We start from the raw sequence: 26,968 nt of genomic DNA, 5'->3' as shown, positions 1-26,968 counted from the left end.
GATCTGGGACATGCGTCCCATATAGCACCCTATAGATCTGGGACATGCATGCTCCTGCCACGAGCACCCTATAGATCTGGGACGGGTGGTCCTGCCACGAGCACCCTATAGATAAGGGGCCAGTGCCCAGGGTCCCATTGATAGTTATCCGTTGCTCGGCCATCCATCCGTTGCTCAGTTGACCCTGGTTGTACTCCTCGCCATTTAATGCCCATTAGGGACGCTGACTCTTCCCAAGTACAGCCCAGCCCAGCATAGTCCATCATGGGCTCGAGTCTCAGATTACCGATTCAGGTGACCGACTTCCAGCTGTTTTCTCTGCAGGACTGCATCAACTTTCTAAATGCTTTGCCTGAAAAAGTTGTCTTTTCATCACTTGCCTAAAAAGAAATGCCCTATTTATGAGGTAACCGTGCGGCACGTCCTCTGAGGACAGTGGCCGAGTGTGCAAGAAATGACACCAGCGCGGGGTCTTGGGTCGGCAGCTACCATGTTTGTTTGTGGGCCATGCTGGAAAAATAAGCTTTCAGTCAGAAAAATTGGTAATTAAAAGCGCATCAAAACTCTCTACAAAGGCTCACTGTGCTCAAAGGTACATCCAGGCAGACTTGGCTTTTGAATCCTTTGAATTACAGCCCAGAGCCTCCTGTAGAAAACATAGTGTGTGTTTTGTTAGCCAAGGTAGTGGATTTTGGCTTCAGTGTAACAGGAAAAAGCCCAACCTCTACCCCTGACATTTCTGAATACTCCACAGTGGGTTTGCGGCACAGTATGACTTGTCTCCAGCTTCCCAGTGAATGTCTAGGCCGCGGGCGCATACAGTACCACCATTCAGTGTGGTGCACGGGTGGACCCAGTGACTACTGAGAGCATCTTGTTTCATCCCAAATGTTCAAGGCAGTTTCTGGTAACTTCAAATCCTCCAATCGTAAAAACTGTTTTATGGTGTGGCGAAAGGTGAACGGCAAAGAATGTACGTGAAACACCCGATGGCTGGATGGAGGGAGTGTCTGTGCTATTTTCCTGGAGGTTTAAGCTTCGCTGCTGTGTTTGATACTCATTTGCTTTTGGTCCAGTTGCTGCATCTGTGTGCATATTGTCACGGTGGTACAGCTTTACTGCAGCTAGCTAAACTTAAGTTTAGTTGTGATGAGCACATATGACCTGGGAGTGTTCTCTGATTCTTTATCTGATTCCAAATAGCTGGCAATCAAAGGTTCTGATTCTGTCCTCATCTACCAGTCATTCCATGGACTCACACCTCCCTACCTCTGCATCCCACATCCCAACACATTCCCCTCTCGACACGCCGCTTTCACATCCCTCCCTCCCTTCTCTTCATCGCTCTCCTCCCTCCCTCCCTCCCTCCCTCTCTCTCTCTCTCTCTCTCTCTCTCTCTCTCTCTCTCTCTCTCCCTCTCTCTCTCCCCCCCTGCGCCCATCCGCCCTGTGCTCGCTCGCCCCTGCCCCCTTCGCTCGCACCCTTCGCTCGCTCGCTCCCTTCCTCCCCTCCCCCTTGTCCCTCCCTCCCCCCTCCTCCCTTCCACCCCCTCCCTTCCACACCCCTCCGTTTCCCCCTTTCTCCTCCCTCCCTCCCTCCCCTCCCCCCTCCCTCCCCCCTCCCTCCCCCCCTCCCTCCCCCCCTCCCTTCCCCACCCTCCCTTCCCCACCCTCCCTTCCCCACCTCCCTCCCCACCCTCCCTTCCCCACCCTCCCATTCCCCACCCTCCCTTCCCCACCCTCCCTTCCCCACCCTCCTTCCCCACCCTCCCTTCCCCACCCTCCCTTCCCAACCCCTCCCTTCCCCACCCTCCCTTCCCACCCCACCCTCCCTTCCCCACCCTCCCTTCCCCACCCTCCCTTCCCCACCCTCCCTTCCCCACCTCCCTTCCCCACCTCCCTTCCCCACCTCCCTTCCCCCACCTCCCTTCCCCCCCTCCCTTCCCCCCCTCCCTTCCCCCCCTCCCTTCCCCCCACCCACCCCCCCTCCCTTCCCCCCCCTCCCTTCCCCCCCCTCCCTTCCCCCCCCTCCCTTCCCCCCCTCCCTTCCCCCCCCTCCCTTCCCCCCCCCTCCCTTCCCCCCCCTCCCTTCCCCCCCACCCTTCCCCCCCTCCCTTCCCCCCCTCCCTCCCCCCCTCCCTTCCCCCCCTCCCTTCCCCCCCTCCCTTCCCCCCCCTCCCTTCCCCCCCCTCCCTTCCCCCCCTCCCTTCCCCCCCCTCCCTTCCCCCCCCTCCCCCCCCCCTCCCTTCCCCCCCCCTCCCTTCCCCCCCTCCCTTCCCCACCCTCCCTTCCCCACCCTCCCTTCCCCACCCTCCCCTTCCCCACCCTCCCTTCCCCACCCTCCCTTCCCCACCCTCCCTTCCCCACCCTCCCTTCCCCACCCTCCCTTCCCCACCCTCCCTTCCCCACCCTCCCTCCCCACCCTCCCTTCCCCACCCTCCCTTCCCCCACCTCCCTTCCCCCACCTCCCTTCCCCCCACCTCCCTTCCCCCCCCTCCCTTCCCCCCCTCCCTTCCCCCCCTCCCTTCCCCCCCTCCCTTCCCCCCCCTCCTTCCCCCCTCCCTTCCCCCCCCCTCCTTCCCCCCCTCCCTTCCCCCCCCTCCCTTCCCCCCCCTCCCTTCCCCCCCCCTCCTTCCCCCCCCTCCCTTCCCCCCCCTCCCTTCCCCCCCTCCCTTCCCCCCCTCCCTTCCCCCCCTCCCTTCCCCCCCCTCCCTTCCCCCCCTCCCTTCCCCCCCCTCCCTTCCCCCCCCTCCCTTCCCCCCCCTCCCTTCCCCCCTCCCTTCCCCCCCTCCCTTCCCCCCCTCCCTTCCCCCCCTCCCTTCCCCCCCCTCCCTTCCCCCCCTCCCTTCCCCCCCTCCCTTCCCCCCCCTCCCTTCCCCCCCCTCCCTTCCCCCCCTCCCTTCCCCCCCCCCTCCCTTCCCCCCCTCCCTTCCCCCCCCTCCCTTCCCCCCCTCCCTTCCCCCCCCGTCCCTTCCCCCCCCTCCCTTCCCCCCCCTCCCTTCCCCCCCTCCCTTCCCCCCCTCCCTTCCCCCCCTCCCTTTCCCCCCTCCCTTCCCCCCCCTCCCTTCCCCCCCTCCGTTTCCCCCTTTCTCCCTCCCTTCCCCCCCTCCCTTCCCCCCTCCCTTCCCCCCCTCCCTTCCCCCCCTCCCTTCCCCCCCCTCCCTTCCCCCCCTCCCTTCCCCCCCTCCCTTCCCCCTCCCTTTCCCCCCTCCCTTCCCCCCCTCCGTTTCCCCCCTTTCTCCCTCCCTCCCCCCCTCCCTTCCCCCCCCTCCCTTCCCCCCCTCCGTTTCCCCCCTTTCTCCTCCCTTCCCCCCCCTCCCTTCCCCCCCCTCCCTTCCCCCCTCCCTTCCCCCCCTCCCTTCCCCCCCTCCCTTCCCCCCCCTCCCTTCCCCCCCCCTCCCTTCCCCCCCCTCCCTTCCCCCCCCTCCCTTCCCCCCTCCCTTCCCCCCCTCCCTTCCCCCCCCTCCCTTCCCCCCCCTCCCTTCCCCCCCCTCCCTTCCCCCCCCTCCCTTCCCCCCCCTCCCTTCCCCCCTCCTTCCCCCCCCTCCCTTCCCCCCCCTCCCTTCCCCCCCCCTCCCTTCCCCCCCCTCCCTTCCCCCCCCTCCCTTCCCCCCCCTCCCTTCCCCCCCTCCCTTCCCCCCCCTCCCTTCCCCCCCCTCCCTTCCCCCCCCTCCCTTCCCCCCCCTCCCTTCCCCCCCCTCCCTTCCCCCCCCCTCCCTTCCCCCCCTCCTCCCCCCCTCCCTCCCCCCCTCCCTTCCCCCCCCTCCCTTCGCCGCCCCCCCCTCTCCCTCCCTGCTCCCTCACTGACTTCTCCCTCCCTCCCGCCCTCCTCCTACCTACCCCCCCTCCCTTCCCCCCCCCTCCCTTCCCCCCCCCTCCCTTCCCCCCCCCTCCCTTCCCCCCCCTCCCTTCCCCCCCCTCCCTTCCCCCCCCTCCCTTCCCCCCCCTCCCTTCCCCCCCCTCCCTTCCCCCCCTCCCTTCCCCCCCCTCCCTTCCCCCCCTCCCTTCCCCCCCCCTCCCCTTCCCCCCCCTCCCTTCCCCCCCTCCCTTCCCCCCCCTCCCTTCCCCCCCTCCCTTCCCCCCCTCCCTTCCCCCCCTCCCTTCCCCCCCTCCCTTCCCCCCCCCTCCCTTCCCCCCCCTCCCTTCCCCCCCCTCCCTTCCCCCCCCTCCCTTCCCCCCCCTCCCTTCCCCCCCCCTCCCTTCCCCCCCCTCCCTTCCCCCCCTCCCTTCCCCCCCTCCCTTCCCCCCCTCCCTTCCCCCCCTCCCTTCCCCCCCCTCCCTTCCCCCCCCCCTCCTTTCCCCCCCCCTCCCTTCCCCCCCTCCCTTCCGCCCCCTCCCTTCCCCCCCTCCCTTCCCGCCCCCTCCCTTCCCCCCCTCCCCTCCCCCCCCTCCCTTCCCCCCCCTCCCTTCGCGCCCCCCCCTCCCTTCGCCGCCCCCCCCCTCTCCCTCCCTGCTCCCTCACTGACTTCTCCCTCCCTCCCGCCCTCCTCCTACCTACCCCCCCTCCCTTCCCCCCCCCTCCCTTCCCCCCCCCTCCCTTCCCCCCCCCCTCCCCTTCCCCCCCCCTCCCTTCCCCCCCCCTCCCTTCCCCCCCCCTCCCCTTCCCCCCCCCTCCCTTCCCCCCCCTCCCTTCCCCCCCCCTCCCTTCCCCCCCCTCCCTTCGCCCCCTCCCTGCTCCCTCACTGACTTCTCCCTCCCTCCCTGCTCCCTCCCGCCCTCCTCCTACCTTCTCCCTTCCCCCCTCCCTTCCCCCCCCTCCCTTCCCCCCCTCCCTTCCCCCCCTCCCTTCCCCCCCCTCCCTTCCCCCCCTCCCTTCGCGCCCCCCCCTCCCTTCGCCGCCCCCCCCTCTCCCTCCCTGCTCCCTCACTGACTTCTCCCTCCCTCCCGCCCTCCTCCCTACCTACCCCCCCTCCCTTCCCCCCCCCTCCCTTCCCCCCCCCCTCCCTTCCCCCCCCCCTCCCTTCCCCCCCCCTCCCTTCCCCCCCCCCTCCCTTCCCCCCCCCCTCCCTTCCCCCCCCCTCCCTTCCCCCCCCTCCCTTCGCCCCCTCCCTGCTCCCTCACTGACTTCTCCCTCCCTCCCTGCTCCCTCCCGCCCTCCTCCTACCTTCTCCCTCCCTCCCTTCTCCCTCTCCCGTTTGATCTTGCCATCAGTCACCGCTCCCTAATTCTCCATCCACCACAACTTATTACCAGGTATTTTCACTTCTGTGAAGTGCTGTTCGACATTTTATTACATCCGTGTCTCTCTACAAGTACAAGATGTTGATGTCGTCACTGATGTAATCGATGATGCCATTAGTGACGACACGAATCCCCACCATTAGGATGTTCATTAGTCTGAGATAATAACTGTCTGGGCCACGTGGATTAAGTGGAACCTTATTTAAATGCTACCTGCCTTCCCCTTACACTCTGGTAAACATTCACCTAATTCAAACAGGTTAATCCAGCTGGTGCTGTTAATTGTAGAACATCAGGTGAACCAGCTACACTGGTTTTGTCCCACAGTCCTCGCCACGTGTAGCAGGCGTGTTTGTGCAAGCGTGGTATCCCCGCTATACGCCATGACCGGTATAACAGGCTAGCGTCAATTTTGAGTTATTGTAGGGAGCTGTGGAAATTCTGTCTGTTAACGAAACAAAAGCCTTGTTTAAAAAAGAAAATGAAGAGGGGAGTTGGTGAGAGAGTGCGATTCTAGCAGCACTAGGAAAGTACTGTACTTGTATCTGATGAAATGTGCCGCGTTGCTCATTTGCCCAATTCACTGGCACGTGCAGCGGAAGGGCTGGTGCCCATTGGGATACTGGCGATGGGTATCAAATGGTCTTTCCTGTGCATGTGCAATCCAGTTTCCTAAATGCGTTGAGGCATGTGGGATGGCCGCTGAATCCATTGGACTCCCTGATAATTTCCCCCAGAGCGGAGCCAGGTGTTGAAACTAACCAGAGATTGTCCTGTGGAGCACGCCGGCGGGGTGCCGTGAGAGGTGGTTGTCAGAGAATTTCTGGAATTGGCCCTGGTTTTTTTTCTCTCTTGGGTTTTTGACTTCCAATAAATTGTCAGAGACTCTTGATGCAACTGTTTCTGCCCGAAATAAATGGAACACTTAAGATGCTGTAACTGGCAATTTTGAAATTGACATTCATGCAAATGGATAAGTGTTAGCCTTTTTTGGCCGATCTAAACGACTGCCCGAATTAACCATGGAGATTTTCAGCGGTGGGATCGGTATTTGCTCTCTCACTGAGCTGCTTATACCAACATATGAAATTGACCGGCAGGAAAATACTATCTGGTCCATCAAGCCTGCTCCACACCTTGATGGCCAGATCATCATGACTAGACACTTCCCACCCTCCCTCCACAGCCATGTCATCGCCTGGGAGAGGCAAAACAAACAGGGCCAGTATGGAAATAAATACTCTGGAAAATTCCTCTCCAACCAGTCTGGCCTATATGTGACTCCAGTCCCACACCAACATGGTTGACTCTTAACTGCCCTCTGTAATGGCCTCACAAGCCACTCAGTTGTATCAAACCCGCTAGAAAAGCAGCAGTCCACCACCTTCTTAGGGCTGGGCAATAAATGCCAACCGTGTCAGTGACCCCCACATCCTGAGAATGAATAAATAAACTAATAACCTTTTCAAGTAGGCCCAGCCCCTAAGCGGCAACACCACAGCCACCATTGCCTTTAAGCTGCTTCTGTGTGACCTTTGTGCCTCTGCCTCCTCTCCCACAGCTAGCGACACCTGACCGCTAAACGGGCCAAATGTTTTTTTTATTTCAAGACCGGAAGACTCGTTGTTGAAACCATTCCCCCCCCCCCCCCCCCCCACCCCGACTGCTTCTGGTCACCTTGTGGGGCCGGGGGACCTGCATTAATGCTGCGGTGTTTCAATCTCCAGGCATCTCGATAATGAAATGGAAGCACAGTGCAGATTAAAGCTGGAAGGCCAGTCAGCTCAAGGTGCCCTCTGCCCTGCCGGATCCTGAAGCCAGTGGCAGAGCGTGTCGCTTTCCGAACCCAAATGACATTCTGAGCATCTGGGACCCAATTGGCTGGCCAGTTGCCCATTGGAATACGTGAAGTGCACAATCTATTAATGGTGATTTGAGGCGGAGTCCCCAGCCTGCGGCTCAAACTGCTGACTCACTGCTGGCCAGCCCTGCATTTGCTGTCATCTTGTGCATCAGTTAAAGAAAGACTTGCATTACTAAAGCACCTCAGGACATCCCAAGGCACTTTACTGCCAATGGAGTACTTTTGAAGTGTAGTCACTGTTGTAATGTAGGAAACGTGACAGCCAATTAGTGCACAGCAAACTCCCACAAGCAGCAATATGATAATGACCAGATAAACTGTTTTTAGTGATGTTGGTTGAGGGATAAGTATTGGCCAGAGCACCGGGGAGAACTCGCCTGCTCTTCTTCGAATAGTTCTGTGGGATCTTTTAATTCCACCTGAGAGGGGAGACGGGGCTCAGTTTAACGTCTCATCTGAAACACGACATCTCCGACAGTGCAGCACTCCCTACGTACTGCACTGAAGTGTCAGTCTGGATTATAGGCTCATGTCTCTGGACTTGAACCCACGACCTTCTGACTTGGCGGCAAGAGTACCACCCACTGAGCCACGCCTAACACGATCCCAGATGCACTCATTTTTCAAACAGTCTTTGTATTTTTAATGTGTACACTGAGCGTTAAGTGTTTTTGTGTAATCTTTTAATATTCTGACAAGGAATCCTCTCTCTCTAAGGAAGAGATACCCTTCCTCTTCTGGAACTTGCATTTTTCAATCTTTATTTTTGATTTACAAAATGAGTGAGTGTGAAATAGGGTTGGAGAACTCAATGAAGATTCTGGGTCGCAATCTGTGTTAGTTGAAAGGCTAACCTCGGTCAAGGAAGACTCCACCTCCATATGTCGGGCACAAGTAGCATCTTGTTCTTCAACAGTGCTGCTGAGACCACAGCGTGAGGATGTGTGTGGAAATGGAAGGTATTTGCTGTCTGGCTGGTTCGGCAATCCCCGTGTTGGGGCTTCACCTGGTACAATGAGCTAATGATCAAAATGTACAAGGCGGCCTGTTGGCACAGCTGCTGGTGAGCTAGAGTTCCGTACCTGGGGATGGGAGCAGACCGCTTTGCACCCGAGATTGGTTACACATTAAAGCCCCTAATCTCACCTGGGCTGCTGTGTGGGGGATGGGGGAAGAAAATTCTGAGTAGAAGTGAGGTGGATCATGTTGTGTCTGTGTATAATAAGACACAGACTGCAGGAGAAATGCTACAACAGGTGTTTACTGAATGAGGGTTACTCTAGAACTAACTGTACAGATCACTACTCAGGGTTTATATACAGGTGTGGTCACTGCTGGTACTACAGGATACAGGAGCTGTAAAAAGTAGTTCTCTCCCTTAAAGTTACATACATTACAATTCCTCCCCTTTTAGATTAACAGTACCATAACACTCTTAACAATTAAATATCAAACTAATTACAATTAACACTTTTAACATGCAACATTAGCTGAAAATAGTCTATTTATAAATTCAGTCTTTGGGGAGGCTTCCTGATTCTTTCTGGATAACGCCTTTCCCGAGTGTCTCGCTCTTGGTGCGGAGGCGATTCTAGCACCCTGTCGTCAGTTGATTCATCAGCTTCCAATGCTATTGTTTCTGAGGTAGATGCGACCTGTACGTCGGGTTCCTCACCAGGTACGTATGGCCGAGACATGGGGTTGACTTGTTCCTGTGACTCTAGGATCTGGTCAGCATGGCGTCTCACAATGTTCTCCCCAACATCCACTGTGTACATTAGTGGCCCCTGCCGTGTACATATCGTTCCTGGTTGCCATTTCTCTGTTCGGTAGTCACGGGCCAAGACTGGTTGTCCTACATTGAAGCTCCTTGTCGGCTTCTCATTGATGTGCTGGAATTGCTTACTCTCAACATCTCTTCGTACATTTGGTCTGAGCAAATCCAGACGAGATCTCAACCTTCGGTTAAAGAACATCATGGCTGGGGCCTGGTTGGTGACTGCATGTGTCGCATTTCTGTAGGCTAACAGGAAATTGTCCACCTTATGCTGCAGTGGAATGTCGTCATCGCACATGGCCGTTACTGCTTTTTTAAAGGTTTGTACGAACCTCTCAGCCAATCCATTTGTGGCTGGATGATACGGGGCGGATGTGTAATGCCGTACCCCATTCCTTTTCATAAATCTTCGGACACAAACTGTGGTCCGTTATCAGAGCAAATCTGCTCTGGCAAGCCGTTCCTGGCAAAAATGGTCCGTAGGACTGCAATAGTTTTCTCCGTGGTGGTGGAGGACATTTTGATCACCTCCGGCCATTTCGAGTGCGCATCCACGGCTATTAAAAACATTGAGTCCATGAATGGACCAGCAAAATCAATATGCACCCGTTGCCATGGAGATGAGGGCCACTCCCATGGTTGTAGAGGGGCATGTGGTGGTGCATTTTGGACCTTCTGGCATCCTGAGCAGCTCTTTGTCAGGTCCTCGATTTGCTGATCGACCCCCGGCCACCACACATAAGCCCTAGCAAGGCTTTTCATTTTCACCCCTCCCAGATGACCTTCGTGAAGCTCATTGAGCACTCTCTCCCTTAACTTGGGTGGAATTACCACTCGGGATCCACACATCAAGGTCCCCTGGCATACTGACAGCTGTTCTCTTCTGGATGAGAATGCTGGCAACAGTGAGTCGCCATGCACTGGCCATCCCTTCACCGTCAAATCATATACCCGAGACAGTGTCGGGTCATTTCGGGTCTCCTTCTCTATACCAGCGTTAGTTACTGGCAAGCATTCAATTATAGTCAAATGAAATATTTCGACAGGATCCACTGCTGGTGCTTCCTCCACAGTAGGCAGTGGCAGGCGTGTTAGCCCATCAGCGTTTCCATGCTGTTTCGTGCCCTTATACTCGATTTCATATTGGTGCACCCCCAGAGAAAGGGACCATCTTTGTAGCCGTTGTGCAGTCATCACCGGAACGCCCTTCTTTGGATTAAAGATGGAGACAAGTGGTTGGTGGTCAGTCAGCAAGGTGAACTTCTGCCCGTGCAGATAGTGATTGAACTTTTTCACTCCCCACACTAGGCTGAGGGCCTCCCTGTCAATCTAGGCGTAGTTACGCTCGGCTGAGGTTAGTGACCGAGACGCAAAGGCTACTGGCCTCTCCGAGCCGTCCGGGAATTTGTGCGACAGCACCGCTCCAATGCCATAGGGTGATGCATCACACGCCAACCGAATTGGTAGTGCTGGGTTGAAATGAGCCAACACCTCTTTTGATGTGATCAATGCTTTGCTCTTCTGGAAAGCTCGTTTACATTCGTCACTCCACTTCCATGGTACCCCCGTTTGCAGTAGGGTGTTCAGTGGGTGTAGTACGGTAGACAAATTCGGCAAGAACTTATGGTAGTAGTTCACAGCCCGAGGAACGACCTCAGTTGTGACACATTTTCCGGTGCTGGAGCCTTGACTACTGCCTCAATCTTTTCAGGGGACTTATGTAACCCCTCTTTATCAATAACGTGGCCACAATACGAGATCTGCTTCTGGAAAAACTCGCATTTGTGGCGATTAGCTTGGAGCACATATTCCTTCAATCTAGTGAGCACCTGCTCCAGGTTGGCGAGGTGATCACTGTTATTTTTGCCCGTGACCAGGATGTCGTCCAAATAACACTGGGTCCCTGGAATCCCTTGCAGGACTTGTTCCATTGCCCTTTGCCAAATAGCCGGAGCTGATGCTACCCCGAACACCAGCCAGTTGTATTGGTAGAGACCTTTATGAGTGTTGATCGTGAGGTACTGTTTCGAGGCTTCTTCTACTTCCATTTGCAGGTACGCCTGGGCCAGATCAATCTTAGTGAAGCGTTTCCCTCCAGATAGCGAGGCGAAAATATCTTCAATCCGTGGAAGCGGATATTGTACAGTGTGAAGGACCATGTTCACTGTCACCTTAAAGTCCCCACAGATGCGAACCTTCTTTGGTTCCCCAGGCGTATTACTCAACGACCTCTTCATTACAGGAACGATGGGTGTAGCCCACTCGCTCCAGTCCACTTTGGACAGTACTCCTGAACGTTCCAAACCTTCCAGCTCTGCTTCGATGGCTGGGCGGATCGCATAAGGTACCGGTCTGGCCTTAAAAAAAACTTTGGGCTTGCATTTTCCTCTATTTTGATCGTTGCTGTTATGCCTTTTAGTGTTCCGAGTCCCTGCTGGAACACTTCTTGTGCGTCAGTCAGCATTTTTGACAGTCGTCCAGGTGTGACGTCGTCATCCTTTTTGGCATCTACAGTCAGTGCTTGTATGGAATGCCAATCTAGCTGTATCTTCCGGATCCATTCACGTCGTAGTAGTGGTGGTCCTCCATCTGGCAATACATATAGGTCCATTTTTGGTGTTTCCTTGCTGTTATATATAACGTTCACCCTTATTTTTCCTTTGGGGTAGACTTTTTGCCCCGTGTACGTCTTCAAGGCAATCGTTGTATCTCTCAAGTGTATATGTGAGAATAGCCGCTTGTAGTCCCTTCGGTTTATTACTGTTAGGGCTGATCCTGTGTCCAATTCCATTTTCACTTGGACTCCTGCTATCTTGAGCGTGACCCAGATAGTTTGGTGATCCTCCGTTTTGATCACATTATGTAGTTTCAGACAACCCAGCTCCTTGCTTCCGGAGTCTGTATCACTTCTGTTCATCTGAACTACTCTCCGTCATCTTATGTACCTTCTTGTACTTCTCCTGTGGAGATTTCTTGCTGCTGGTTTTCTTTCCCGAACTGCAGACTCTTGCTATGTGTCCTACTTTTCCACACTGTCTGCACACTTTGTCCTTGAACCAGCAATCATTATGGTCGTGTGTTGTTCTGCCTCAGCGATAGCACTTCACTGTTCCGTATGACATTTTCATTTGTGCCATATTCTTGCGGTCTCCGTTGTATCTCTGCAGCGCCCCTTGCTGCTGCTTCGTGTGATACTGCAATGCTGAAAGCCTTGTCCAGCGTAAGATCCTTTTCTGATAGAAGCCGTTTCTGGGTTCCTTCACTTTGAAGCCCACACACAAACTTGTCCCTTAAAGTATCTGCTAGTCCCGTTCCAAGCTGGCAGTGTTTCGATAGCTTGCGCAGTTCCGTTAAATACTCAGCATTACTTTCATCTTTATGCTGGTTCCTTTTGTGAAACTTAAATCTTTCTGCTATCAGCAGCGGTGTGGAGTTTAAGTGGTCCTGTAGAATTGACACTGTTTTCAAAATCCTTTTCTACTGGCTTCTCTGGGGTTACTAGGTTTTGTAGTAAGCCATACGTTTTTGCACCCATTGAATTCAACAATACCAGCACTTTCTTGTCATCTGGCACTTCATTCGCCTTGCAGTATAGTTCTATGCGTTCGACATATGTTGTCCAATCTTCGACTTCATTGTCGAACGCTGTGATACTGCCACTCTTCGGCATTTTTGGGTGTGGTTAGACTGGCTTAAAATGGCGTCTCCCGCGCTTTCCTTTCTTCCCCGCTGCGGCTTAAAATGGCGTCTGCCGCGCTTTCCTTTCTTCCCCACTGTGACTTAAAATGGCGTCTCCCGCGCTGCTGCCAACGCCACTCTTGGCGGTCCTCGTGGCAAATGGCGACGCCCTGTGGGTTTCATGCGCTGCTCCTGCGCTGCTGCCAATGCCGCTCTCTGCGGTCCTCGTGGCAATGGCAGCGCCTCGCGTTTTCCTGCGCGCCCCTCCCCCCCGTTGACGCTGCTCGGCCCTTGAACACCGGCTGCGCTCTGCTCTCTCTCGTCTCTCTCCCCCGTTGACGCTGCTCGGCCCTTGTACACCGGCTGCACTCTGCTCTCTCTCGTCTCTCTCCCCGTTGACGCCGCTCTGTCCTGAACGCCGGCTGCGCCCTGTGCGCTCTGCCCTCTCTCCCCCGTCGACACTGCTCGGCATTTTTCTGTGCCACTCGGTCGGCTCTAGCCGCCGCTGTCCGGGAAGGGTCTGCGCAGTACCTGTTGCCAGCCCGTGCCGCTGGACCACCGTGACAGGAAATCCAAGCCTGGCTCTCGACAGCCTCCCCTGCGATGCTCAAATCTCCGCTGGATGACTGGGCGGTTGCCTGTGGTCGACGCCTGTGCTTCTGGACTCGACCTCTTTTCACTGTTCTCCAGGAGCGAATCCCTGGGAGGTGATGCAGAGTTGCAGGTAGGTTCGAATCTGCTCGTCGCCAATGTTGTGTCTGTGTATAATAAGACACAGGCTGCAGGAGAAACGGTACAACAGGTGTTTACTGAATGAGGGTTACTCTAGAACTAATTGTACAGATCACTACTCAGGGTTTATATACAGGTGTGGTCACTGCCGGTACTACAGTATACAGGAGCTGTAAAAAGTAGTTCTCTCCCTTAAAGGCACATACATTACAGATCACAATGTGTGCGTGCAAGTATGAGCATGCCAGCATTTATTGCCCATCCCGAATTGCCCTTGTGAAGGTGGTGGTGAGCTGCCTTATACAGCTGTGTCTCACTAGGCCATTTCAGTTAAGAGTCAGCCACATTGCTGTGGGTCTGGAGTCACATATAGGCCAGACCGGGTAAGGGTGGCAGATTTCCTTCCCTAAAGGACATCAGTGAACCAGATGGGTTTTTACGCCAATCGTGGTCACTATTCCTGATACTAGCTTTTTTTGTTCCAGGTTTATTTAATTAATTGAATTTAAATTCCCCAGCTGCCCTGGTGGGATTTGAGCTCATGTCTCTGGATCATCAGTCCAGGCCTCAAGATTACTAGTCCAGTAACATAACCACTATGCTACCGTACCCTTGTGTGTGCATGAGCGTGTGTATGTGTGTGCGCGTGTGTCTGTATGTGAGCCGGTGTGCATGTGCATGAGTGAGTGTTTGCCTGGACGAGTACGAGTTAATGTGCATGTATAAGCAGCGTGAGTGTGTGTCTATGTGTGTGTGTGTGAGAGAGAGGCAGGAAGAGACAGTCCAGCCATTTTCCCACACTCCCTGGCGCTCAGTAGCCTTTGGACAGTAGCAGAGGCCTAGTAGATGGTCAGCAGCCTGCCCCTTCAGGTTGAGGAATGGTAGGCATTGTAGGGCGAAGGAAGAGAGAACCTAAGAAACGGGGGAGGGGGAAAAAGAAACCGAAAATAACTTGTCTCAGGCCAAGGCTGCGGAGTACAATCCTCCCTATTGAGCTGCTTATTCAGATCGCACTCTGCCAAAGACTGGGGACATTGTTGCAATAAGAAAACAAACCTTGAAGTTTATTTTTGGTATTTAGTTTATCACAGCAGCTGCCAAGTGGCTAGAATATCAACCAACAAATCGAACGCAGAGAGAGCAAATTCACTCGTTAAAGAGCTTTTACTCAATAGTCACAGCAGCTTTACGAACCTGTTCTGAGACATCTCGATATTTTTCACTTTAAGCTGACTTGTTCCGTACCTAGCGCTGTTTTGTGAAAACTGCTGGTTCATCCAGAAACTAGCAGGAAAAAAATGACCCATTTTCTGGAGTGAATTTACTCCTCAATTCCATTTTGAAATGTGGCTTCCTTGTTGCATTCTCTAAAGAGGGGGGAGGGAGGTATTGCACAGTAAAAGGATTGTGGTTAATGATTTAATTTACAACCACCTTGCCTTGTCTTATCTTATTGAGCCTCCCCAACAGTCTGATCAAAGTCTGTCCATTCATTGTGATCTCCTGCACAGTTCCCCCCTGTGTCATTGGCAATATCTAGTGGAAATAACTGCCCCTCCAATATCACCAATATATTCCAAAAAGTAAAAAGGTTGATCCATTGATGTTTACAGCACAGAAAAAGTCCATTGTGTCTGTGCCAGCCCTTTTCTACAGTATTCAAAACTAATCCCACTACCCCACTCTCTCCCCACAGCCCTGCATCAATCCCAAACTAATCCCAGTGCCCCGCTCTCTCCCCATAGCCCTGCATCCATCCCAAACTAATCCCACTGCCCCGCTCTCTCCCCATAGCCCTGCATCAATCCTAAACTAATCCCACTACCCCACACTCTCCCCATAGCACTGTATCAATCCCAAACTAATCCCAGTGCCCCACTCTCTCCCCATAGCCCTGCATCAATCCCAAACTAATCCCACTGCCCCGCTCTCTCCCCATAGCCCTGCATCAATCCTAAACTAATCCCACTACCCCACTCTCTCCCCATAGCACTGTATCAATCCCAAACTAATCCCACTACCCCGCTCTCTCCCCATAGCACTGTATCAATCCCAAACTAATCCCACTGCCCTGCTCTCTCCCCATAGCCCTGCATCAATCCCAAACTAATCCCACTGCCCCACTCTCTCCCCATAGCACTGTATCAATCCTAAACTAATCCCACTACCCCACTCTCTCCCCATAGCCCTGTATCAATCCCAAACTAATCCCACTGCCCCACTCTCTCCCCATAGCCCTGCATCAATCCCAAACTAATCCCACTGCCCCGCTCTCTCCCCATAGCCCTGCATCAATCCCAAACTAATCCCACTGCCCCGCTCTCTCCCCATAGCCCTGCATCAATCCCAAACTAATCCCACTGCGCCGCGCTCTCCCCATAGCCCTGCATCAATCCTAAACTAATCCCACTACCCCGCTCTCTCCCCATAGCACTGCATCAATCCCAAACTAATCCCACTGCCCCGCTCTCTCCCCATAGCCCTGCATCAATCCCAAACTAATCCCCCTGCCCCGTGCTCGCCCCATCTCGCTGTATCAATCCCAAATTATTCTCGCTGCCCCGTGCTCTCCCCTAACCCTGTATCAATCCCAAACTAATCCCTCTGCCCCACTCTCTCCACATAGCCCTATATTTTGCCTTGCCTCAAATATTAAGAACTAAGACCGCCTATTTCCACCTCTAACATCTCCCGAATCTGCCCCTGCCTCAGCTCATCTGCTGCTGAAACCCTCAGCCATGCCTTTTTGTTACCTTTAGAGTTGACTATTCCAACACACTCCTGGCTGGCCTCCCACATTCTACCCACAGTAAACTTGAGGTCATCTGAAACTCGGCTGCCTGTGTCCTAACTCGCCCCAAGTCCCGTTCACCCATCACTCTTGTGCTCACTGACCTCCATTGGCTCCCGGCTCGGCAACGACTCAATTTCAAAATTCTCATCCTTGTTTTCAAATCCCTCCGTGGCCTCGCCCCTCCCTCTCTCTCTAGTTTCCTTCAGCCCCACAACCCCCTCCCCAAGATACCTGCGCTCCTCTAATTCTGGCCTCTTCAGCATCCTTAACTTTAATCGCTCAACCTTTCGTGGCCGTGCCTTCAGCAGCCTAGGCCCTAAGCACTGGAATTCCCTCCCTAAACCTCTCCACCTCTTTCCTCCTTTTAGACACTCCTTAACAGCTACCTCTTTCATCTGCCCTATTATCTCCTTACATGGCTCAGTGTCAAATTTTGTTTGATAACTACTCTTGTGAAGTGCCTTAGGACGTTTTACTATGTTGAAGATATTATATAAATACAAGTTGTTTTTGTTGTTGTTGTTCCACTCTCGCCGATCTGAATGTGGCAAGAACAGTCCTAGCAGTGTCTTCTGTTCCCATCACTGCACTGTCACTTACAGTGTATCCCGTGAGTCCATCCTTGGCTGCCTCCTCTTCCTCATCTACATGCTACCCCTTGGTGGTGACATTCACAGTTACGGGGTTAGCTTCCACATGTAGATCAATGCTGGCCAGCTCTACTTCTCCATCACCTCTCTCTCTATACAGGTAGACTACCCTTTATCCGGACTTCCGAAAACCGAAACCCTCTAAAAACCGAAGGTTTTTTCGGTCAGCGTAAGTCGTGCGCACGACATGACCAGAGTGGCGCACGACTTACAGGCCTAGCCGGATAAGGGATAGTGTAGCATTTTTCCGCACTTCTGAAAACCGAAATCGCTCAGCGTAAGTGTACCAGCCTTTATCCGCACATCCGAAACCAGAAAACCTCTGAAAGCCGAAAGTGGCGCAAAGCATGACCCGACGCTGCCGATGCTTGACCCACGCAGGTGTTATGCTGCTCTGTGTGATATTTGCTGCTCTCTTAGATATTTGCTGCTATTTGCTGCTCTCTTAGATATTTGCTGCTCTCTTAGATATTTGCTGCTCTCTTAGATATTTGCAGCTCTCTTAGATATTTGCTGCTCTCTTAGATATTTGCTGGCTTTTAACAATTTGTGAAAATGCTAAAAAGAGCTGCAGATACCCCAATGGGTAACAGTGAGAAGCAGAGAAGGAAGCATCACTCATTATCGATATCGCAGAAAGTGGAGTTATTGCAGAAGCTTGATCGTGGTGTGTCTGTGCGACATCTTACTGAAGAATATGGTGTGGGAAGTACCACCGTATATGACTTAAAGAAACAAAGACAAGTTGTTGAAATTTTACACTGACAGTGATGACCATAAACTAATGAAAATTAGGAAAACATTGCATAGGGCAAAAAATGACGATCTTGACTGTGTGCTGATTGAGTGGATTCGACAACGCAGAGGTGAACGTGTGCCACTGACTGGTTTGATGGTCATGAAGCAAGCTAGAATATACCATGAAGAACTGAACATTGAAGCTGAGTGTGAATATTCAGAAGGTTGGCTGCATAAATTTAAGAAGCGTCATGGTATAAAATATCTGAAAATCTGTGGTGAAAAAGCTTCTGCTGATCATGAAGCAGCTGAAAATTACATAGATGAGTTTGCAAAAATAATATCGGATGAAAACCTCGGTCCTGAACAAATTTACAATGCTGATGAAACAGCTCTGTTCTGGCGCTACGTTCCTAGAAAAACATTAGCAACGGCTGATGAGAGTGCACCAGCAGGTTTTAAGGATGCTAAGGACAGGTTGACTGTTCTTGGGTGTGCCAATGCTGCAGGCACACACAAGTTAAAGTTGGTAGTGATTGGAAAAAGCCAACATCCGAGATGTTTGAAAGGTGTATGCAATTTACCTGTGCATTATTATGCGAGCAGGAAAGCATGGGTAACCAGAGGAATATTTTCTCACTGGTTCAATAACCACTTCGTACCAGCGACACGAGCTCATTGCAGGCAAGTTGGACTGGAAGAAAACTGCAAAATTTTATTGTTCCTGGACAACTGCTCCGCACATCCCCCTCCTGAACTTCTTGTGAAAAGTTATGTTTTCGGCATTAACTTTCCCCCTAATGTGACATCTTTAATACAGCCTTGTGACCAAGGAATTTTACGCTCCATGAAGAGCAAGTATAAAGACGTTTTTTTGAACTCTATGCTTGATGCAGTCAACAGAGGCGAAGGAATCCAAAGCTTCCTGAAAGAATTCAATGTTAAGGATGCCATTTATGCAGTTGCTAATGCTTGGAACGATGTTGACAAACCAACATTAACAAATGCTTGGCACAGACTTTGGCCTTCAACGATGTTTCATGAAGATGGACCTGCAGATGACGAGTTTGAAGGATTTCCTGTCAGTCAAGAGAAGATGATGATATCAAACCTCCTCACTTACGCCAAAGGTTTATCATCCGAAAGTGTAAATACGTTAGAGGAAGCTGACATCGAAGAAGTGCTGAACATTGACAATGATGCACCTGTTGTGAATTCATTGAGTGATGGGGAAATTGCTGAAATGGTGTTAAATAAAGACAAGCATGAGGACAGTAGTGATGATGATGATGATATTGTGAACACAGGTGAAAAAATCCCCATAGACGATATGGTGACAATGTGTGATCAGTTAATTGCTGGCCTTGAAAAACGTGCATTTATCAGTGAGCAAGAGATTATGCAAGTTTACTCAATTAAAGAGAGACTGCTTAGACAGCAACCAATGTTAATGAGACAGATGACACTGGAAGAAGTCTTTAAAAAGGCCGTCTGTTGTAGTCATGCTTCATCACTTGAGAATCCTGTTCCTGGCCCATCTTCAGATGTCCAACTCCAACCTGATGACAATGATGCCAACACTGATGTATCCTCTTCTCCAAGATCCTCAAGCCAGATGTAATGCTGCTTCATCACTTGAGAATCCTGTTCCTGGCCCATCTTCAGATGTCCAACTCCAACCTGATGACAATGATGACAACACTGATGTACCATCTTCTCCAAGATCCTCAAGCCAGATGTAATGTACCTTTATTGCATGTTTATGTACAGGTATTTAGCTTAGTTTGTACCTGTACATGTTTGAAGTTTTACTGAATGTTTTCCTTACAAATAAACTGTACTACAGTATTTATCCCTGTAACTACAGTATTTATAGTCGTTATTTATCCCACCCTTTCGGATAAGGGATAGTGTATCCTTTATCCGCACTCCCGAAAACCGAATTACCTCTGAAAACCGAAGTGTTTTCGCGCACCTTCCGAAATCCGAAATTTTCCTAAAACCGAAACACGGCTGGTCCCGAGGTTTTCGGATAAAGGATAGTCTACCTGTACTGTCATACTGCTCGCCAGGTCTCCAGTATTGGATGAAGTCTTCAGCCAAACCTTGTGAAGACTGAATCCATTGTCTTTGGCCCTCACACAAACTCTGCTCCCTCCCTGGCTACTGTCTCGGGCTGAACCAGATTGTTCACAACTTTGGCAGCCTGCTTGACCTCAATCTAAGTTTTGACCCCATATCCTCCATTACGTCCCCTCCCTCCACCGCTATCCAAATTCCTCTGCCCCATAAGCAGTCATTCATGCCTTTGTCACACCTCAGACTATATTATGCCAGTGCTGTGCTGGCCGACCTCCTCCCATCTTCCAACTCGCCCAAAACTCTGCTGCCCATATTCTATCCTGCCTCAAGACCCGCTCGCCCATCACCACTGTGCATGTTGACTTACATTGGCTCCGATGCCTTTAAACCCCTTTCTGGCTTCTCCTCCACCATCTCTGAAACCTACAACCCTCCCTAGTTTCTCTGCCTCCGCCCTTTTGTGCATCCCTCCCTTCCCTTTGCCACGCCATGTTGTATTCTGTCAAGGAACTTCGACCCAGAAGGCGACTGGTCCATCTCTGCCAAAATGTCCAGTGTTGAAGAGTATTGAGCATTGGGTTAACTTCGTTGCAGTTTCAGAATGGGCGTCAGTTTTTCTGTATCTCAAAATAGAGGTCTGGGCAGCAAGTTGGTCGGGGGGTGCGGAGAGAGATCGTGGTCGGGTGGGGGAGGGAGATGGCGGCCGGGGGGGGAGGGAGATGGCGGCCGGGGGGGGAGGGAGATGGCGGTCGGGGGGGGAGGGAGATGGCGGTCGGGGGGGGAGAGAGATGGCGGTCGGGGGGGGGAGGGAGATGGCGGTCGGGAGGGGGTGCGGGATGGCGGTCGGAGGGGGTGCGAGATGGCGGTCGGAGGGGGTGCGAGATGGCGGTCGGAGGGGGTGCGAGATGGCGGTCGGAGGGGGTGCGAGATGGCGGTCGGAGGGGGTGCGAGATGGCGGTCGGAGGGGGTGCGAGATGGCGGTCGGAGGGGGTGCGAGATGGCGGTATGATGGTCCTCTAGTGGTGGGGAGGGAAGCAGCCCTGCTCCTCCTGGCCCACAGTTAGTGCTGTAAATGCACTTACCTTATGGATCGGGCCCACCTGCTTAGCATTTGGAATGCACTGCCTGATAGGGTGGTGGCTAGAGATTCAGTCGTAGCCTTCAAAAGGAATTGGATAAATACTTGAAGCAGAAAAAATTGTAGGGATATGGGGAAAGAGCAGGGGAGGGGGATGCGAGCGGAGTGGAACTTTGCAAGAACCGGCACAGACTCGATGGGCTGAATGGCCTCCTTCTGTGCTGCACTGTTCTACGTTTCTAAGTTTAGAATTGTCCTTCCAAATACTGCTCGTCACCTCTCCTGCCTCCACTGTCCCACACACTTTTGGGAGTAGGATCCAGGGGATGGGTTTTCTCGGAAATTAATAGATTTTTAATCTAATAGGAAAAAAACTAAATATCATCAGGGTTCATCTGTATTAATAGTCCAATTTGTCCATCACCTAACAAAACGCTGCACAGACAGGCGATCTCCCTTGGAGTGGCTCTACACCATCGATGCGCAGTTGATGGTGTCATAATGAATGTGATCACCTCTGTATATCGTATCAGAGCAACCATGGATCGCATTATCTTTGGAAGCAACATTCCTTCAGTACTGCATAAACTTCACCTTGTTGCATGTGCCAGAGCTTGACATTGAGCGTCTCTATGTGCTGGATTGGTTCACCATTCCCACCAGGAGCATGGAATAGGAGAGGGACAGTAGTGGGAGAAGAACAAAACTAAAAAAGGAAAACAAACAGAAAATGCTGGAAATATACACAGCAAGTGCGTCAGCATCTGCAGAGAGAAAAAAAACAGGCGGCCACTTTGGGTGCGGGCCCATCATTCGAACTGGAAATCATTCAATAAATCTTGGTGTATCTTGGCCAGAAACCGAAGCTTTGAACTTTTGGTTCTGGTTCACGTTGTGGTTTACTGATAGGAAAGGCAAGAAGAGTACATTATGTTTTGGATCCCCTTTCTCAAAGTGCTCAGATCCCCCTCCCTTTACCCCCAGGCTCTAACCCTTCAGGCGAAAAAACGATTCGAATTGTGCCTAAAGGAAAGGGAGAGGCAGGCCATTTAAGATTCAAAGCTCCACCTGGCAGTTTTGAGATAATGAACAGAATGAACGCCCATCGATCCTATCCTGCAGGGACTTGTTACAAACATTTCTTGAGTGGTAGCGACTTTACTGTGGGCAGCAATCACCTGCCGCATTATCTGGGTGTGCCGAGTCATCTCATTTTGGTAGGAGCGAATGTTGCTTTCTGCAACGTGCAATACTTGACTCCTCTGCAACCTTCAATTTATTGAAATATACATAACAGTTGCAACACGGAAGCAGGGCCGTTCGGCCCAACCAATCTGTGGTGCCGTTTAACTTTATCCACCCTGTTTCCAATCCCTTCAACCCACATTCCTTCATCCGCCCATCCAATCTAATATTAAATGTGAACATCGTTTCTGCCACAATCAGTAATCCTGGAAGTGAATTCTATAGCCTCACAACTCTCTGAGAAGAGGTTTCTCCTGCCCTCTCTTAACCTCTTGCATTTAATCATGTAAAAATGGCCCCTCGTTCTAGACTTTTCATTAGAGCAAAGGAGGTTGAGGGGTGATTTGATAGAGGTGCACAAGATTATGACGGGTTTGGATAGGCTAGACAGGGTAAAGGCTGTTCCCACTAGTTGATGATACAAGGACTTTAAGGTTTAAGATTTAAGGTTTTGGGCAAGAGATGCAGGGGGGGGATGTGAGGAAAAACTTTTTTACGTAGCGAGTGGTGAGGACCTGGAACTCGCTGCCGACTGAAGTGGTGGAAGCGAAGACACTCCATGTTTTCAAGGGGAGACTGGATAGGCACTTGAGGGAAATAAACTTGCAGGGCTACGGGGATAGAGGGGGGGGAATGGGACTGACTGGATCGCTCTGCAGAGAACCGGCATGGACTCGATGGGCCGAATGGCCTCCTTCTGTCAAGGAAGCAAATTCCACTATATGGGAGAAGATGGTGATTAAAAAGTGAAATGTGTTTTTTGCTATCTGTCTCTTAAACAACTAATGTGAGGCATTTTAGTTTTCCTAATTGGTTCAGCTATCACTGAAGCTGGCGCTCGAGATTTGGACTGGAAACAATTGGTACAGTTAATGCAAGTATCTTGCCCTACTGTTAGCCCAGTGCACAGGAGCTGCATTTGGGGTGGGGCAAGGCGAGGCGTGGAGTGTTGGCAGGTGGGGGGATTTAAAAAAAAAAAAAAAAAAAAAAAATTCTCGGGATGTGGGCGTCGCTGGCAATACCAGCATTTATTGCCCATCACTAGTTGCCCTGGAGAAGGTGGTGTTGAGCCGCCTTCTTGAACCGCTGCAGTCCGCGAGGTGAAGGTACTCCCACAGTGCTGTTAGGGAGAGTTCCAGGATTTCGACCCAGTGACGATGGAAAGGTGATATATTTCCAAGTCAGGCTGGTGTGTGTCTTGGAGGTGGTGGTGTTCCCATGCGCCTGCTGCCCTTGTCCTTTTAGGTGAAGGTTGCGGGTTTGGGAGGTGCAGGGAGTGTGTGTGATGAAAACCTGTCAGCTTATCACACCAGGAAGCAGATCTTGACTAATTTTTTTTTCTATTCTTCAGAATCACCGGGCAGACCCTGAGGGACTGTTTACCAAACTGGAGCGGATTGGAAAGGGGTCTTTTGGTGAAGTCTTCAAAGGAATTGATAATCGGACACAGCAAGTGGTTGCTATCAAAATCATTGACCTAGAAGAAGCTGAAGATGAAATAGAAGATATCCAACAGGAAATAACTGTCCTAAGCCAGTGCGATAGTCCATATGTAACCAAGTATTTTGGATCATATTTAAAGGTAATGAATAATTTGATGTATTTTATTACAGTCAAATCATAGAAATTACAGCACAGAGCAGGCCATTTGGCCCATCGTGCTGGTGCCAGCTCTTTACCTGGAGCTACCTACACTGGTCCCATTTTCCTGTATCCTTTCCTATTATTCCTTTTTGAACCATGTTCTAGTCTCTCATTCAATAGCAACGTATGGTAAAGCATTCCATGTTCTTATAACTGTCTCTTTAAAAAATAACTTCCCCTATTTGTTCTTGTGATATTCATGGATCTATGTCCTCCTGTTACCAATTTACCAACTATCTACCATTGCCAAATCTTTCATAGTCCTGAAAACCTTTGTAAGAAGTCACATAACACCAGGTTATAGTCCAACAGCTTTATTTGAAATCACAAGCTTTCGGAGCGCTGCTCCTTCGTCAGGCGAAGTGGAGAAATGCATAAAGACACAGCTTATATGCATTTCTCCACTTCACCTGACGAAGGAGCAGCGCTCCGAAAGCTTGTGATTTCAAATAAAGCTGTTGGACTATAACCTGGTGTTGTGTGACTTCTTACATTTGCCCACCCCAGTCCAACTCCGGCATCTCCACACCCTGAAAACCTTTATCAGATCCCTCCATTGACCTGCTCTGTTTCCCTGGGAAAACTTTGCTGTGTACAGTTCTGGTCACCACACTATAGGAAGGATGTGATTGCATTGGAGAGGGTGCAGAGGAGATTCACCAGGATGTTACCTGGGCTGGAGTGCTTCAGCTATGAAAAGAGATTGGATAGGCTGGGGTTGTTTTCCTTAGAGCAGAGAAGGCTGAGGGGGGACCTGATTGAGGTGTACAAAATTATGAGGGACATAGGGTAAATAGAAAGGAATGTGTCTCCTTAGTAGAGGGGTTAATAACCAGGGGGCATAGTTTCAAGGTAAGGGGCAGGAGGTTTAGAGGGGATTTGAGGAAAAACTTTTTCACCCAGAGGGTAGTTGGAATCTGGAACTCACTGCCTGAAACGGTGGTAAAGGCAGGAACACTCAACATTCAAGAAGCATTTAGATGAGCACTTGAAACACCATAGCATACAAGGCTGTGGACCAAGTGCTGGAAAATGGGATTAGAATCGACAGGGCTTGATGGCCGGCGCGGACACAATGGGCCGAAGGGCCTCTTTCTGTGCTGTATAACTGTATGACGATGAACTCCCGATTTTTTTTTTTTTTTTAAGCCTTTCTTAACAATAATCCCTTGTTCTTGGTACCATTTGAGTGAATCTTCACTGTCCCCTTTCCATTACTCTAATGTCCTTCCTATAATTAGGGTGCCCAGAACAGCACATATTACTGTGATCTAACTAATGACTTGAAGGAATTCAATGTCAGTGCTTATGCTGAAGAAGTGCTTCCATAAGCCTGCTGATATTGAGAGTGGGAGTATATCCCTCACTCCAGTCCCAGAGAGAGTAGAGCACAGTGTAGAATGCACCTTATTAGTCATCTGAATAATTAAAACATTTTGGTGACAACTAACCAAATGAAAGGGTTTGGTGTCCTACATTCCACTGAATGTGCGGTTGAATTTACAGGTGTTGTATGGCCTAATCTGATCAGTAACATTTTAAAAGCTTGGAGGCCTCGGCCTAGAATGTCCCCCATGGTGGGTTTACTGCTGGCAGTATCTCAGGGTGAGTGGTTTTGAAGGAATAGATCAGGAGAAACTGTTTCCACTTGAAGGAGGGTCGTTAACCTGAGGAGGCAGAATTAAGATAATTGGCAAAATAATTAGAGATGAGCAATATTTTTGTACAACGAGGCGTTATGATCTGGAATGCACTGTCTGAAAGGGTGATGGAAGCAGATTCAATAGTTACTTTCAAAAGGGAATTGAAAAAATACTTGAAAAGAAAAAGACTTGCAGGGCTATTGGGATGAGCAGTGCTGTGCGATTCTATGAGGACTGCACTTCTACCCGCTGCTAGGATGCTATCCAGGTTTCCTCGGTCAACTTCATTTTAATATCATCAGCTGGCATTGTGCACTGTTTACATTCTCTTGTTGAAAACCTGCCTCTGGGGGGGGGGGGGAAAGAGAGAGAGATCCAGTGCTATTTACACTATTAAAGTGGCTGCAACAGATGAGGGGGCCAAGGCAGTCATCTTGTATCTGTAACAATGTGGCTTACTGCAGTGTCTGTGGCTGGTGGTTTCTCGGGGCACTGGCCCCCAGATTTACAAGCTATTCAGTTGTGTTTTGCCTGAAATCCAGCAAAGGAGCACCCAGCTTTATGGCTCCCGAGTGAGTGAGGGAGGCTGAGGGTGCAATCCAGGCCCTGTGGCAGGAGGTGGCCTTGACAGTGAATGCCACCTGTAGCTACTCCCTACGTAGCTACTCAATGGCACAAGAAGTTCATTGACCTCTGCACGGCAGCCGAGGTAACAAGAAGCAGTCATGCCTTATAACACTGAACACCTTCTACCACTTACCAGCAATGTGCAGGAGGTCCCACAATACCCTACATACCCCCTTCCCTCACAACCATACATGTGGGGAAGCACTGTAAGAATCACTTTAGACCTGTTGACCCGTAATTTGCGGCCCCTACAGGCGCGTACGAGCTACATACGCACCCGTAAGAGCTGCGCAAGTTCCGGGTTTTCGCGCGCAAAGTGCAGGTGCGAAAACCCAGAACTTGCGATCTGTCAAGTATCATCTTGATGGATCTAATGCATCCCCGGGAAAAGGGCATCCGCGGGGGGGAGGAAAGAGTTGGGCTATTTGCACAACTTCTGCCCAGCGAATGCCTGTGAAATTCTCACGCCTGGTAAAAGCAGACGTAAGGCCTGCTTTTACCAGGCGTAAGAGTTTAAATGAATATAAAAATAATTTTTTCCCAATTATTTAAACATTAAAAAAACCCTGTAAAATAAGGTAAGGTTATTTTTAGCCCCTTTAGAACATTTAAATTTATTTTTCAAAAAATTAAATTTTTGTTTTATATATTTAATTAATTGGCATTTTAGTTAATTTAAATATGTAAAAATAATTTATTTCTTTGTTGTGTATATGTATTTTTTGGGGTATTCCCATTCATACTTGTGGGCCAGCCCAATAAATGAAATCCCCATGTGACCCCAGGAGTGCTTGCAAACCGCCTGCATCCCTGGGATACGCGGGTACCCGGAGAGGCCCAGGACCGCGAGTCTCCGCGGGCATTTTATTTGCAGATCAGACGCATTTTCCCACAGGAAGCCTCCGACCACAAATTCAGGGCCAAAATCTTAATTCCCATGAAGGGATGCTTTCTCACAGCTGACGAGTAGCCTGCCTTCATGCTCTCTGCTTTCCTCAGTCAAAGACCAGGAATTCCTCAGTATCCCGGGGCTCCTGTTGGAAAACATCAGCCAGCCAGCTACCTCTGAACCTCCTGGTGTTGAGTGAGCCATGAGGAGAAGTAGGGGGTTAGGATTGGCAGGCCCCACAATTGTAAGCAGCTAGGGGAGGCACAGAGCTAAAAATAGACAGCTCTATCAATCTGCTCTGTTCTAATGAAAACAGTCCCAATTTTTCTAGCCTTTCTAATTCTGGC

The 26,968-nt window shown here is 51.4% G+C and overlaps 1 protein-coding gene across 1 annotated transcript in view; it reads left to right on the top strand.

The window, feature by feature from the left end:
• LOC147124901 (serine/threonine-protein kinase 26-like) overlaps positions 1-26,968 on the top strand; it is a 157,162-nt gene that overhangs the window by 57,473 nt on the left and 72,721 nt on the right. Inside the window, exon 2 of the mRNA XM_085994618.1 lies at positions 23,170-23,400. Coding sequence (XP_085850744.1) covers positions 23,170-23,400 — 231 coding nt within the window. The remainder of the gene's footprint in view (positions 1-23,169; positions 23,401-26,968) is intronic.

The sequence above is a fragment of the Somniosus microcephalus genome, chromosome 1 (genome assembly GCF_052327205.1).
Source record: "Somniosus microcephalus isolate GS21.2 chromosome 1, FLI_Smic_1.0, whole genome shotgun sequence".
NCBI classification, from domain to species: Eukaryota; Metazoa; Chordata; class Chondrichthyes; order Squaliformes; family Somniosidae; genus Somniosus; species Somniosus microcephalus.
The sequence above is the reverse complement of the archived record's forward strand: the minus strand, read 5'-3'. Positions and strand labels throughout refer to the sequence as shown.